Below are 14,346 nucleotides of genomic sequence, written 5' to 3'. Positions count from 1 at the left end.
ATGTCGGAGGGTTAAATCAACTAACTCTGGGTTAGTAATATCAAACAAAACTGAGATTTTTCGGTTATGACTTATGTACTTTGTTGTGTTCAGTAATAGGTACCGATTTTCTTTTGTGTTTAACCATGATAAATGATCAGTGGTTGTTATCTGATGATGATGAAGAAATTATCGAATACATTAGTTCGGACTCGTATTACAGAAGGATTGTAGAACGGACCGATCTGTTTAGGGTCCCGTATTTACTCACAAAGAGACAAAGATTTCCATCGAAGATTTCGCCTAGAAAAAGAAACTGTTCTCTTTTTATTAAATAAAATTGAAAATAATTGCAATATACAAATGAGCATAAAAAGTAATTCCCTACCAAAGTTTAATAATAATATCATTGGATTAGTGCGTTTTTAGTGAACTCCTTTATAAATAGGTAGACTAGATAAACATTGGACACAAGTGCTTCTTCCCAATTTTTATCATTTTCCGCTTAATTTATTTGCACAAAATATCACAATTCACAACACAATGCGACATAGAACCACGTGTCATTTCAAATCTGACATAAGGAGATAGCCTTATTTAAAGTACTGTGGAGCGAGAGAGAGCAGTACACTTAAATTATTCAGCATTCGCTCTATCATATTTGGCTGGATGTAAAAAGAATGAATGAACATGACATAAGCCCGGGTTAGTTGACTCTGGGATAAATTCTTCTGGTGCAATATGTAGTATGAGTTAAAAATTAAAAACGTTAACACTGAGTTATTAACGTTTATTTATTTAACTCAAAGTTTTGGCGCAAGTGGGCCTAAGTAAATTGGTCGCGTTGTGTCAAACCCAACCGATTACAGCTATAAATTATAATTGAATTGACATAATCCGACCAATTGACGTAGGTCCGTCAACTGCCTATAAATCAATTTCGTCGATGATACATTAATCAACATTTTATTTCTTGAATGTTAGGTCTTTGGTTGGAACCTTACAAACAGCTTGCTCAGCTGTTAGTCTAGCCGCTATACTAACAGCTGGGCAAGCTATTTGTAAGGTGTAAGTTTGTGGTGTAGGTGTTTATTTTTTATGATAAGGGGGCAAACGAGCAAACGGGTCACCTGATGGAAAGTAACTTCCGTCGCCCATGGACTCTCGCAGCATCAGAAGAGTTGCAAGTGCGTTGCCGGCCTTTTAAGAGGGAATAGGGTAGGAGAGGGTAGGGAAGGGAAGGGAATAGGGGAGGGTAGGGAAGGGAATGGGGTAGGGGATCGGGTCTCCGGTAAACTCACTCACTCGGCGAAACAAAGCGCAAGCGCTGTTTCACGTCGGTTTTCTGTGAGAGTATTTCTCCGCTCGAGCCGGCCCATTTGTGCCGAAGCATGGCTCTCCCACACATTTAAAAGGTGTGTAGACTCTAGCGTGTAGGGACACCATAACATAACATGATTCAACCGCAAGACATCAGCCATTCATGTCAAGTCAAGTACACTAATTAGTTCAAATGGCTGTAATTGCCATGTGACTTTGTAATTGTACGACACTTACACCCACACCCACTAAAACACACATTTTGCCGCCGACAGCGCCGCTATGCCGACTACAGAAGGCTTCCTTTCGTAACTCCTAAGGATAATCCTAGCTATCGGTGATGTACTGTAACCACAAACGCTACTATCGCTTTATCATTACAACATGATCATACAGTCATCTAGAATTTGAAGATAGCGCCTGCGTAGCGCTTGCGCTGTCCGTCATTATGTCAAATGCCGTAAAATAATGATTTCAAACTTCACTGTCGAAATTATCGAATGCAGCATGACAAAGGCAAAGGGATAAATAGAGAGAGGAGTAAGCGATGAAGATAGTTTTGTCTCTACTCTCTCGACACTCGCTAGTGTGCGCTGCGCTTTACGCATTTTAAAGTAAGAATGAAAAAAATGTTATATAAATGCTCATAATACCTATATACCGCGCTTGTAACAGTGTAAACTTGGAGAGGTGGTACTTTACTCGATAGCATTGTAGTGCTACAATATAATAATGTTATTACTTAATATTATAATTATTATTATAGTTTCATTGTAGAAAACTGCGCTGTTGTTTTACTCACTTGAAGCTGTATAACTTGATTGAACAGGCGTTATATCATAGTGCAGGGGTTCCCAAAGTGTGCGCCGTGGAAAGACAATAGGGGCGCCCGCGCCGTGAGTCAATCGTCCTTTATTATCCAAAACCACAAATAAAATAACAATATTAATTATGTTAAGCAGGTAGATGATTAAATATATTTTGTTCATTATAATTTGCCTGCTTAACCTAACTATAATTTGTTTATTTATGTAAGTATCTTTTTCTAATAGCTAGGTAAAGTAAGGCGCCGCGCGTGACAAAATATTGTAACCGGTAACGTGTAAATGCGCCGCAGGCTGAAAAGGTTTGGGAACCCCTGTTATAACTTATAGTGTATAATTTAGTTTAACAATATGCTTCAACTTATTACACACTAGCGAAATCACATACTTGTTACATACTTGTTATTGGCATAATAATTATCGTTGTATAATACATTTTTGGACTATTGTTTTAAATTGTTGTTAGTTTAGAAATAGTAACAACAGCTGTTAAAAACAATTATTAGAACAAAATAAAATGATACAGCCTGGAGTCATACAGTCAGACAGACAGTCATATTTTTTTCATTTTTCCCTACCCCACCACTCCCACACCCATCGCCCACGGCCTGCCAGCACGCAGATTATGAGAAAGGGTTGTTCAGGGAAGTAGCTAACGGAGTTTTAACACAGCTGAAGCTATAATATGACTGATTTGGTCGTCAGCTCTTAGTCGAGTAGTAGTAGAAGATCTATGAGTAAACAAACAAAGTTTACCTCTTTATAATATTAGTATAGATTAAAAACTACTGAATCGATTTTAATCATTTTTTCAGTGAGTGACTTAGGCTATATATTTTTTACCCGTGCGAAGCCGGGGCGGGTCACTAGTATATGTATATAATTGAAATCTCGGAATCGGCTCCAACGATTTTCGTAAAATTTAGTGTTTCGGGGGCGATAAATCGATCTAGCTAGGAATAATTTTTAGAAAATGTCATTTTATTCGTGGTTTATCGAATACCGAGCGAAGCTCGGTCAAATAGCTGGATGACCGACCGGCTCCCGGTCAGCTCCAACGATTTTCATGAAATTTAGTATATAGGGGGTTTCGGGGGCGATAAATCGATCTAGCTAGGAATTATTTTTAGAAAATGTCATTTTCTCCGAATACCGTGAAATAGCTAGTTCTTTATAGAAGCGACAAAGTAAACGTGTTGGTTAAAAGCCTGAATAGCTATTATCTGCGGTTTAGTTCGATGGCCCTCGTCCTCGCAGCTCGCACGCTACAGTACAAGTAGGTATACCGAGTTGATGGCTTCGGATGTTACGTTTATTCTGTTATAAATTAAATTGGAATATCTATCATCTACCTTGACCTTAGTTTAAACTTTAAAGTACGCGGCTTCGTGTGCAAGCTCCGGTGAAACGGGCACTGAGTAAGGACATTAAAAATTAATAAAAATAATGTGCGCAACGCAAGGGCGACTACGACACAACTAGGTATAGGTACCCGGCACTCTTCCCGTTATCTTGGACAAACATACTTCTCTACATTTTTGCGAGGTCCTCGGAGCTCACGGGGAATATACAAGGGGCTAGATAGTTTTTCTTTGTTATTTAAAACAAGGATAGAAACAATTTCTAAAACAGTTAATTAGCAAGACCAATAGTTTTAATGTCAGTTTTCAGCTGCTAGCCTATATTTTTACTAGTATCGTCCAAATCAGATAAGATTAGGCCATCGCGCACACACGCCCGCGCTATCGCCGACCACACGGCGTGCCCGGATAAATGTGAATCACCCGTTATCAGTCTACGCGCGGAGCCGGCGGCGGACACATGGCGCTGTGCCGGCGGTACTTCCCGCGCCTGTTCGCGGCGGTGGTCGCGCTGTACCTGCTGACGCTGCTGCACGTCTACCGCACGCGGCTGTGGCAGCTGCGCGCCACCCGCCACGACATCTCCCACCTCAACCACACGCGGCTGCGCTACGTGCTGCAGTGGACGCGCCGCTTCTCCGCGCCCTTCGACTTCATGGGCGAGGGCAACTCCGCCTTCGTCCGCAACCGCTGCCGCCACACCAACTGCTACGTCACCGACGACGCCGACTACTTCCTGAACCAGAGCGACTTCGATGCGATCGCGTTCAACGGCCGCGACGTGATCCACCTGTGGCCGTTCCAGATGCCGAGCGGCCGGACGCCGCGCCAGAAATACATCTTCGGCGCGATGGAGTCGCCCGACAACTTCCCGGCATGCGACGAGGCCCTCGACGGGTTCTTCAACTGGACGTGGACGTACCGCCTGGACTCAGACTTCCGCTGGGGCTACATCACGATCTACGACAGGAGCGGGGCAGTCGTGGGGCCGAAGATCGACATGCACTGGCCGCCGCTCGACCCCGTCAATGACCAGCTGAAGTGGAAGCTGTCGGGGAAGACGCTGGCGGCGGCGTGGTTCGTGTCGCACTGCCGCACGCGGCGGCGGCGCGAGGACTTCGTGGCGGAGCTGCAGACGGAGCTGGCGCGGTACGGCCTGGCGGTGGACGTGTACGGCGCGTGCGGCGACCTCGACTGCCCGCGGGGCGAGCGCGCCTGCGACCGCCTGCTGGAGCGCTCCTACCACTTCTACCTGTCGTTCGAGAACTCGTTCGCGGAGGACTACGTGACGGAGAAGCTGCTGACGGCGCTCGACAACTACGCCGTGCCCATCGTCTACGGCGCCGCCAACTACTCACGGTACGGATTAAAGGGAATTTGCAGTGTAGTTTTAATTGTGTAAGAGTTGTGCTCCATTTATGTCTATGCACCAGGTGATGCATTATCCAGTTTAACCCGTCAATATTTCCAAGAATCCGCGATCGAGGGATTAATGAATAATTTCATTTTTAAATGTACGACGAGTGACGACGTTCTTTATCCTTAACAAATGAAACTATGACTGTATAGTTGTGAAATAACGTTAAATATTGTGGATGTATTAGGTAACGCGTAAAATAATCCATTAATTTATCAATGAAATTGTATTGGTCACTATCGCAAGTGTGCGACTGATCTGCGTCATAAAAATAAATAGCTATTGCATCACGAGCCGCGACCGCAGTGGTTTTCCCACATTTTACGATGATTCTTCGCTCTCGTTGGTCGCAGCGTGATGTTACAATTATATAGCCTAAAGCCTTCCTCGATAGCTTCGCTGGGGCGCTTGCCAATACAAAAATCACAAGAGAAGTCTCTAGCTGCCTGTGAGTCGCTAGTACAAAACGCATAACCGTCAACCTGCCTAACACACTTCAATGTTATACAAAATATGAACTTCACTGTGATATTTGAAGAGTAATCAGTAGGTAATCACCGTAGGCCGCGCCTTAAGTTCCGTGACAATTTCCTTTCATACATGAGTTATATGAGATAGATGATAGCGGATAGCTACTCTAGCCGCTAGGAAGCTATCGGCTGTCATCTATCTCCATAGCCAGAATTGCGATGGAATATTCTCACGTTAGTCAAGTAATGGGAAATGTAGTACTAGTGTAACCTACCATGACTTATGAATCAGACTATTAGCTACTAAAGAGTATCTTTAAGCTTCGAGGGCAAAAAATCTTAAAATATTCATTAAAAAGAATTTTGAACATTCGAAAATCCTTTTCTTTCTAATATTTTCTGGTTTTCTGACTAGAGTTCATTTGCTAGCACCACATTCCTGTTCTGAGGCTAGCACCTTTGGTTAGCTTACGTCAAAATGACCAATGACCAATCTGCAACAAAACCAAATGGATAAATCCCTGGAAAAATAAAACCAGCCAAGTGCGAGTTGGACTCGCCCATGAAGGTTTCCGCAGCAGCAATAAGGTTTATTTCTATGAAATTAGAAGGATTTTAATTTATTTTTATATTTCAGTTGATTTAATGAAAGTTTAATTAAGGCACAGTATAGCAATATGACAATTACTATACTGTGATTAAGGTTTGCCACTTATGACGTATAAAAAAAACTAGACCGTACTTGCTAGATCTCGTTTAAACCAATTTTCGTTGGTAGTTTTTATAATAAGGTACATCATTTTTTTTTTAATTTTATCATGCCCCTACTTTAGAAGTTAGAGGGGGGTGAAAACACACATTTTACCACTTTGGAAGAGTCTCTCTCGCAAACTATTGAGGTTAAAAAAAATGATAATAATATGTTTCTCAAATAATTTTTTCTAACCTGCATAGTTTGCGAGAGAGGCTCTTGCAAACGAGAGACAGACAGACAGACAGACATGACGAATCTCTAAGGGTTCCGTTTTTTGCCATTTTGCTACGGAACCCTAAAAAAACAAAAAACTAAGGCGAATGATGTATAATTGTATGTTTTGTGACATTTCAGTTTCCTGCCGCCCGGCAGCTACCTGGACGCGCGCGCGCTGGGCCCAGCGGCGCTGGCGCGGACCATGAGCGAGCTCATCGCCAACAAGTCGCTATACTACGAGTTCTTCCGCTGGCGCAACCACTACACTTACCGCGAGACCTCCTCCACCGACGACGTGTGTCGACTCTGCGAGATGCTCAACGATGATGACAGAATGGCGGAGACCACCGTCTGGAAAGACTTCAGGAGCTGGTGGAACGGCGCGCAGTACGAGGAGAACTGCACATGACAGAAGGGGATGGAAGTACATATTTTGTTCTCGGAAGCCGTTTAGTCTTGTAACTTCGGTGCGTGGTGTGATAGTGAATTGGTCCAAGAAGAATAATAATTATTGTTCCGCGATATGTCTGAGTTTAGACCAAGTAAACAAATAAAAATAATATTATAGGATGTAAAGAACTAAAAACGATAAAATATCAGAACTCCAAAAGTGATGACATGATAAAATAATTAGATAGAATATAAAGACAGTAGCGGCGTAGGGCGGAGCGACGCTGGGCGACCGCCCAGGGCGCCTGATAAAAAGAGGCGCAGAACGCAAACAATAGGGGCGCCGCCTTTTTTAGCACTACCAGCACCCTGGGCGCCGAAGAAATCTCACCCAGGGCGCTGGTAGTGCTGAAACCGGCCCTGGATATAGAAAGTGAACGTGCTAATGCTACGAGCTACCTAGGGCTACCTACTTTAACTTTTAAGGTGCAAATAGTAATAGTTATATTATTGATTCAGGTGTCGGTATGTTGTAATTTTAACTGTAATTGTATTGTAATTTGTAATTTTGTAATCTATACTTACAATAAGTATACTTATTATTATAATTGGGAAGAGTTTGTTTATTTGTTTGTTTGTTTTAACGCGCTAATCTCAAAAACTACTGGTCCGATTTGGAAAATTATTTCAGTGTTAGATAGCCCATTTATCGAGGAAGGCTTAAGGCTAGATATATATTTTATCACGGAATAATAATTATAGGAGCGAAAAAATAGAGAAACGGGGGAAATTATTTAAAATTGCTTATTATCTTAAGGTATTTTTTTATATTATTTGGCAGTACATGCAGAATAGACCACGTGAAAGGACATAGGTTTCTTTTTTGCGGAAAAATGTACGGTTTCCGCGACATTCCTAAATTACGCGGGCCAAGCCGCGCGGAACATCTAGTGTTGTAATAAAAATATACATAACTATCAATTAGTGTTTTTTGTAATAATAATTAATTGTGAACTCTCATTATGTACCTAATCGAAACCAAAAAACATATTTTATACACGAGGCCACTACGTTTAAAACTGAACTGCTATGTGAAGGGGTTTGGGTAATATTGGCGTCATTTTCAAATCTCGCGGCTACTCATCAAAACCGGCATATTATGAAAGAACATATCAAGGGGAGTAAACTTTATTATGGGGGACATATAGCTAAACTATATCGGAGCCGAGATATTAGGCATTTTAAGTTCGTATTTTCAACTAAATCGTAAATTCAATCATAACATGAATAATCAGGAAAATACAAAAAAACGGTGTTTTTTTTTTTTTTTTTTATAAAATAAGGGGGCAAACGAGCAAACGGGTCACCTGATGGAAAGCAACTTCCGTCGCCCATGGACACTCGCAGCATCAGAAGAGCTGCAGGTGCGTTGCCGGCCTTTTAAGAGGGAATAGGGTAATATGGGAGGGTAGGGATGGGAAGGGAAGAGAATAGGGGAGGGTAGGGAAGGGAATAGGTTAGGGGATTGGGCCACCGGTTATTTTATATTTTTAGGTCAAAGCCTTCCTTGATATATGGGTTATCCAACACAAAAAGATTTATTTCAAATTGAACAAGCAGTTCCTGAGATTAGGACTTTCAAACACACAAACACTTCAGCTTCATAATATTAGTATACAGGGTATAACAATACTTTAAGGTGTGTACTGTGTCTGAGTCCCGTTTATAGAGTTTGCTGTAAAAGTAGTAGCGCTGAAAGAGAACACATTATTTTCACTTTTGTATAGGGAAAATCTTTATGCCTTATACAAGGGATACATATATATATATATATATATATATATATATATATATATATATATATATATATATATATCCTAACTAAAGTATTGTCACGTATGTTACAATCTGTAGATATACATAGATATACAAGAACAATTAATTATTCATTTCATAATTTATTTTTAATTTTAGTTACTCGTACATTTTGGAGAATGACTTAATCATTTAACATACAATGAGTTTTTTAACAATTTATTAAAAAAATATAAAAATGCAAATCCATTTTTTCTCGAATTTCTTAAAGAGGGAGATGTTCTGATTTTTTTATATTTTTTGTGTAAGTACATAATCTTCTTGTATTATCTATAAATATAAAAATGAATTTTCAATTGTGTTAGTAACGCTAAAACTCGAAAACGGCTGAACGGATTGGGCTAATTTTAGTCTTAAAATATTCGTAGAAGTCCAGGGAAGGTTTTAAAGTGACACGAAGTTCACCGGGACAGCTAGTAAAAATTAAAAATGGATTTTCAAATGTGTTAGTCGCGCTAAAACTCGAAAACGGCTGAATGGATTGGGCTGATCTTAGTCTTAAAATATTCGTAGAAGTCCAGGGAAGGTTTTAAAGTGACACGAAGTTCACCGGTACAGCTAGTATTTTATAAAACATTCCTATAGCTGTGCAATTCTATAATGAGCCGGGAAGTAGATTAAAAGCTGGACTGAAAATTCTGCCGAAAGCTGGTGGCGTCGGCCGTCATACTACTTTGCATACCGCAAAATTCGCTAAATAGTGGAAATAATCGACATTATATTATGGGAACAACACCCTAGAGTCATTTTACCCACAACACATTAATACACAAGAACAATAATTACGTATAATTGTCTAATATTGCATCCAGCCCTTTGAAAACTACTGTCTAATGAAATGTAGTCTCAAGTCTGGCTATATTTTAGTCCGACGAGAGTTAAACCCAGTGTGAAAATATGTATGAAAAATTATTCATATTTGACGCGGACGAAGTCGTGGGCAATAGTTAGTGAGAAATATATATCCAACAGATTAATATATACCCTTTCTACGCCTCTTTGTTAAGGATAGCTCCATAAAGTAACGTTAATTACTATTGATTTTGTGAACATAAGATGCAAAAATAAATATATACTAAATAATCGTAGCTCAGCTCCGATATTACTTAGAACAAATCAAATCAAAATATTTTTTATTCAGAGTAATTTTTTTACAAAAATATTTCTGAACGTCGATACTAAGGTGCCTACCACCGGTTCGGGAACTAACCCAGCGAGAAGAACCGGCGTAAGAAACTCGCACGGGGCCATCTTTTACTAAAAAGATGGAAAATTACAATTTGAACATATATAATGCACCAAGGCTTTAAATGAATATGTCAATGGGCGCTGCTGGTAAAGAAGAACTGTCAAAAATGACGTTTTTGTACGAAAACAGCGCTAGTTCCCCCCCTCGCCACGTTCATTTAAAGCCTTGTCGAACTGTAACAATATTATGACTTAAATCTATTTACAACAGGAATTATAAAGAGTATTCAAGTAGCCTGTAAGAACCACCCTATTCCCAAGGTGTGTTGTCGTCGATGAAATCATTGATTTTATAATAAGCTTTAGTATACAAACGTTCTTTTACTTTTTTAAATTTATTGATAGAGAGATTTTGAACGTTTACTGGGATTCTATTGTACAGGCGTATACATTGGCCTTTAAAAGATTTGCTGACTTTGCTAAGTCTGATTACTGGTATTTCTAATTTGTTCTTATTCCTAGTGTTAAAACAATGATTGTCGCTATTCTTTTTGAAATTATTTAAGTTCTTTCTTACATACAATACATTATCCAAGACGTACTGAGATGCGACGGTCAGAATATTTATTTCCTTAAACTTTTCTCTTAAGGATTCACGCGATGACATCTTATAAATAGAAAGTATCGCTCGCTTCTGCAGCACGAATATTGCATTAATGTCCGCTGCATTTCCCCATAGAAGGATTCCATAGGACATAATGCTGTGGAAGTAACTAAAGTAAACAAGTCGCGCTGTTTCTACATCAGTTACTTCTCTGATTTTTTAACAGCATATGTTGCAGAACTGAGCCTATCCGCCAGATTTGCAATATGCGGACTCCACTGTAATTTACTGTCTAAAGTTATACCTAGGAAAACAGTGGTGTCCACTAATTTCATTTTCTCATCATTTAATAGTACATTGGTTTGTACTTGCCTAACATTTGGCAAACTGAATTTTAAACATTTCCTTTTATTAGAATTTAATAGTAAATTATTAGCATTAAGCCATTGTACTATTTTTGAGAGAGCACTATTTACCTCATCGTAATTATAATTATATAAAAAATAAAAAAAATAATCCATACTTTTTTTTTTAAACACAATATTCCATCAAAATTCAATAAAGACAATTTTTATAAATATTATTATTCGTAACAAGGTTTAGTTCTATTTTTATGAACAGTAACTTCTTTTCCGTCTTTTAAAATAGTTACATTTGGTCTATTATCACTGACTACAACATATGGACCATCATACAAAGTACTTAATTTAGTACCAGTTTCATTCTTTAACATAAGTTTATCTCCAGGTTTGTACAATATTGGACTAATATGATCATCATATTTTATTTTACGTTTAAGTTTCGAGTTAATTAAATTATTTCTAGCATCGTTCTGTGCTCTTTGTAATCTAAATTTAAATTCTAAAGGGTAATTATCATGATTATATAAAATATCAACATTATTTGTTAAACTAGTGGGTATGCGACATACTTGACCAAATACTAACTCAAATGGTGTATACTGTGTCTCAGTGTGCACAGTAGTGTTGTATGAAAAACACCAAAACTGTACCCAAGAGCCCCATGAAGATGGCTGATTATTAGTTTGTATTCGCAAGTATGCGCCTAACATTTTATGACTATTTTCTAACGCACCTATGCTCTCATGATGGTATGCAGTAGACATTAATTGTTTAATATTTAAAATTTTCAAAAGTTCTTGCATTGTGCTCGATATAAATTCTGTACCTCTATCTGTAGCAATTTCATATGGAATTCCGTAACGTAAAATAAAATTTTCTGCAAAAGCTCTGGCTACTTCTCTGGTAGACTTATTTTTCAATGGATACGCTTCCACGTATTTAGTTAATTCACATTGTAAAGTTAAAATATAAGTGTTATTGTCATCATCCCTATCAAGAGGTCCTACTAAATCTAAATAAACTTTTTCAAAAGATGACTTCGCTGTCGAAGTTAATGTTAAAGGTTCTTTAATAAACTTTGTATACTTCTGTGACTGACATTTCTTACATTTTTCCACATATTTTTTAACATCATTTTCAATACTTGACCAATAATAATACTTTTTTATATTATTCACCATTCTTCGTAAACCCGCGTGACCACTTGTAGGTAATAAATGAAATTCATTCAGTATCACCTTTTTTTGATCACTATCATCAATCCTACATACATCTCGTAGAATACAAAATTTTGGTCCTTTATAAACTTTATTACTTTTCATGTAACTAGCTAGCCATTCAATTAAATCCTTATTTAAATCATTCTTTATCATTACTACTTCATCTATGTTATAATTTTCACATAACTTTACCAATTCTTTCAACAATTCATCTCGTGATATTGTCGACAAAGAGCTTTGGCTTATGAATAACAAATTCAACTTTCTCAAAAATAATATCATTTTCTTACTCGAGTAAATAATCTCATCTTTATATCTTTTCAAATATTTTCGTACGTCTCTATCCGAAAAAATCACGAATTCGTAGTCATTGTCACGTTTCTTGAGAACTTCAACGAGTTTAGGTTGATCAGGCCTAACGCTCTTTGAATTCTTTGAGTCTAATTCCGGCTTACTTTCATTCTGATTCGTACGTCTCGCTTGCGCTCTCGTCATAACACACACAATTTTTTCATGCATCTCTTTCAAATCTTTTATTGACACATTCACTCTGGACAATGCATCTGCAGCTACATTCTCCTTACCTCTTACATACTCAACGTCAAAATCATATTCTTCTAAACATAGTCTGAATTTAGTCAATCTGCTAGATGGATCTCTCATATTGAATAAATAAATTAATGGTTTATGGTCCGTTTTCACTGTAAACTTTCTTCCAAATAAATAAGGACGAAAATATTTTATTGACCAGACTATTGCTAATAATTCTTTTTCTATAATTGGGTAATTTAATTCACTTTTATTCAAACTTCTGCTAGCATATGCAACCGGTTTACCGTTCGAATTGCATAATACACTACCTATAGCAAATCCTGAACTATCTGTTTGTAGGATAAACTTATTTTGTTGTGAAAAATCTGGATAATCTAATACAGGTGGATTGGACAAAGAGTTTTTTAAAATTTTGAATGAATTTTCGCAATCTTCTGACCATTCAAATTTAATTCCTTTTCGACATAATTTATTTAATGGAATTGCTATTTCTGCAAAATTACGAATAAACTTACGATAATAATTAGCAAAAGCTACGAATCTCTTAACCTCATCAACATTACATGGTCTAGGAAATTTTTTTATTACACTAGTTTTATTTGGGTCTGGTAAAATACCATCGGAAGATATGACATGTCCTAAATACAATATTTGTCTTTTTAAAAATTCACACTTTTCAGGATTAAGTTTTAAATTCGTACTTCTCAACCTAGAAAACACTGAAATTAAATTAGCATTATGTTCATGAATATTTCTACCCCAAATAACTAAATCGTCTTGATAAATCAAACATTTTTGGAAATTAAGACCAGACATCGCTACGGTCATCAATCTACTAAAAGCTGCGGGACTAATTTTTAATCCCATCGGTAAACGACACATTTGGTATTGTCCCTTGTCAGTAGTGAAAGCTGTATATTTTCTTGAGTCTTCATCAAGTTCACACTGATAATAACCTTGTGAAAGGTCACAGTGACTATAATACATAGCACCCGATAAAGAGTCTAAGATTTCATTAATATTAGGTAACGGAAACTTGTCATCGGTAATACATTCATTCAACTGCCTATAATCTACTACTACACGCCATTTACGCTCACCAGATCTATCAACTTTTTTCGGTACGAGAATCAGAGGACTAGACCAGTCGCTACTAGTCTCCTCGATAATATTATTTTGTAACATTTCTCCTACTTGCCTATTAACTTCTTCCTTTTGAGCGAATGGTATTCGATATTGCTTCCTATAAACTGGGGCAACATTTTCTTTTAAGGTAATTTTTTGTTTATATACATTAGTGCACGTTAATTTATCGCCAGGTAAATAAAAGACATCAGCAAACTTTGCACATATTTGTTCTATGGCAAGTTGCTCTTCTTCATTTAAATAATCAAGCTTCAACATCGTAAATAATTTCTTAATACGTTCTACAGATATATTAGAATCGTCAAAATTACAATAATTATAATTATCTAACCTATCAATATCAATATCCGATAAATTTAAATCAACCTCTTCATCCGTTGTATTCAAAATACGAACTGGAATTTTTCCATTTTTGGGAGTAGTTACAACACTCGCCATAAAAATACCCTCTTTTAATTGCTTAGGTAACACCACACAATCATAATTCACTTTAACTGGAATATACTTTATCATTTCGCAACGCGGCGATATTTTCATAGAGTAAGAATACTCGTAAAATTGTAAAGGTATAAGTACACCTTCGTTGTAACTTAAACTTAAACTAACAGTATTATTACCGTAATTAATAACACCTGAATATTTTTTCAAAAAATCCTGTCCTAAAATAC

General features: G+C 37.6%; 1 protein-coding gene across 1 annotated transcript; it reads left to right on the top strand.

Moving 5' to 3' along the window:
* Nucleotides 1-3,927: 3,927 nt before the first annotated feature.
* Nucleotides 3,928-7,109, top strand: LOC121734236 (alpha-(1,3)-fucosyltransferase C-like). Its single transcript, XM_042124716.1, has 2 exons — nt 3,928-4,843; nt 6,480-7,109. Exons 1-2 carry the CDS (start codon nt 3,945-3,947, stop codon nt 6,748-6,750), a joined length of 1,170 nt encoding a protein of 389 aa, XP_041980650.1. The 5' UTR covers nt 3,928-3,944; the 3' UTR covers nt 6,751-7,109.
* The last annotated feature ends 7,237 nt before the right edge of the window (nt 7,110-14,346 follow it).

This window comes from Aricia agestis, chromosome 15, assembly GCF_905147365.1.
Source record: "Aricia agestis chromosome 15, ilAriAges1.1, whole genome shotgun sequence".
Lineage (NCBI taxonomy): Eukaryota > Metazoa > Arthropoda > Insecta > Lepidoptera > Lycaenidae > Aricia > Aricia agestis.
Note: the sequence above shows the minus strand (reverse complement) of the source record. Positions and strands in the feature narration are given on the sequence as shown.

What these genes read in the sequence shown, in the direction of transcription:
- LOC121734236 (XM_042124716.1), top strand. Translation starts at nt 3,945, where the DNA reads ATGGCGCTGTGCCGGCGGTACTTCCCGCGCCTGTTCGCGGCGGTGGTC. An exon ending in GGCGCCGCCAACTACTCACG is followed by an intron (nt 4,844 to 6,479) that starts GTACGGATTAAA and finishes GTGACATTTCAG; the next exon opens with TTTCCTGCCGCCCGGCAGCT.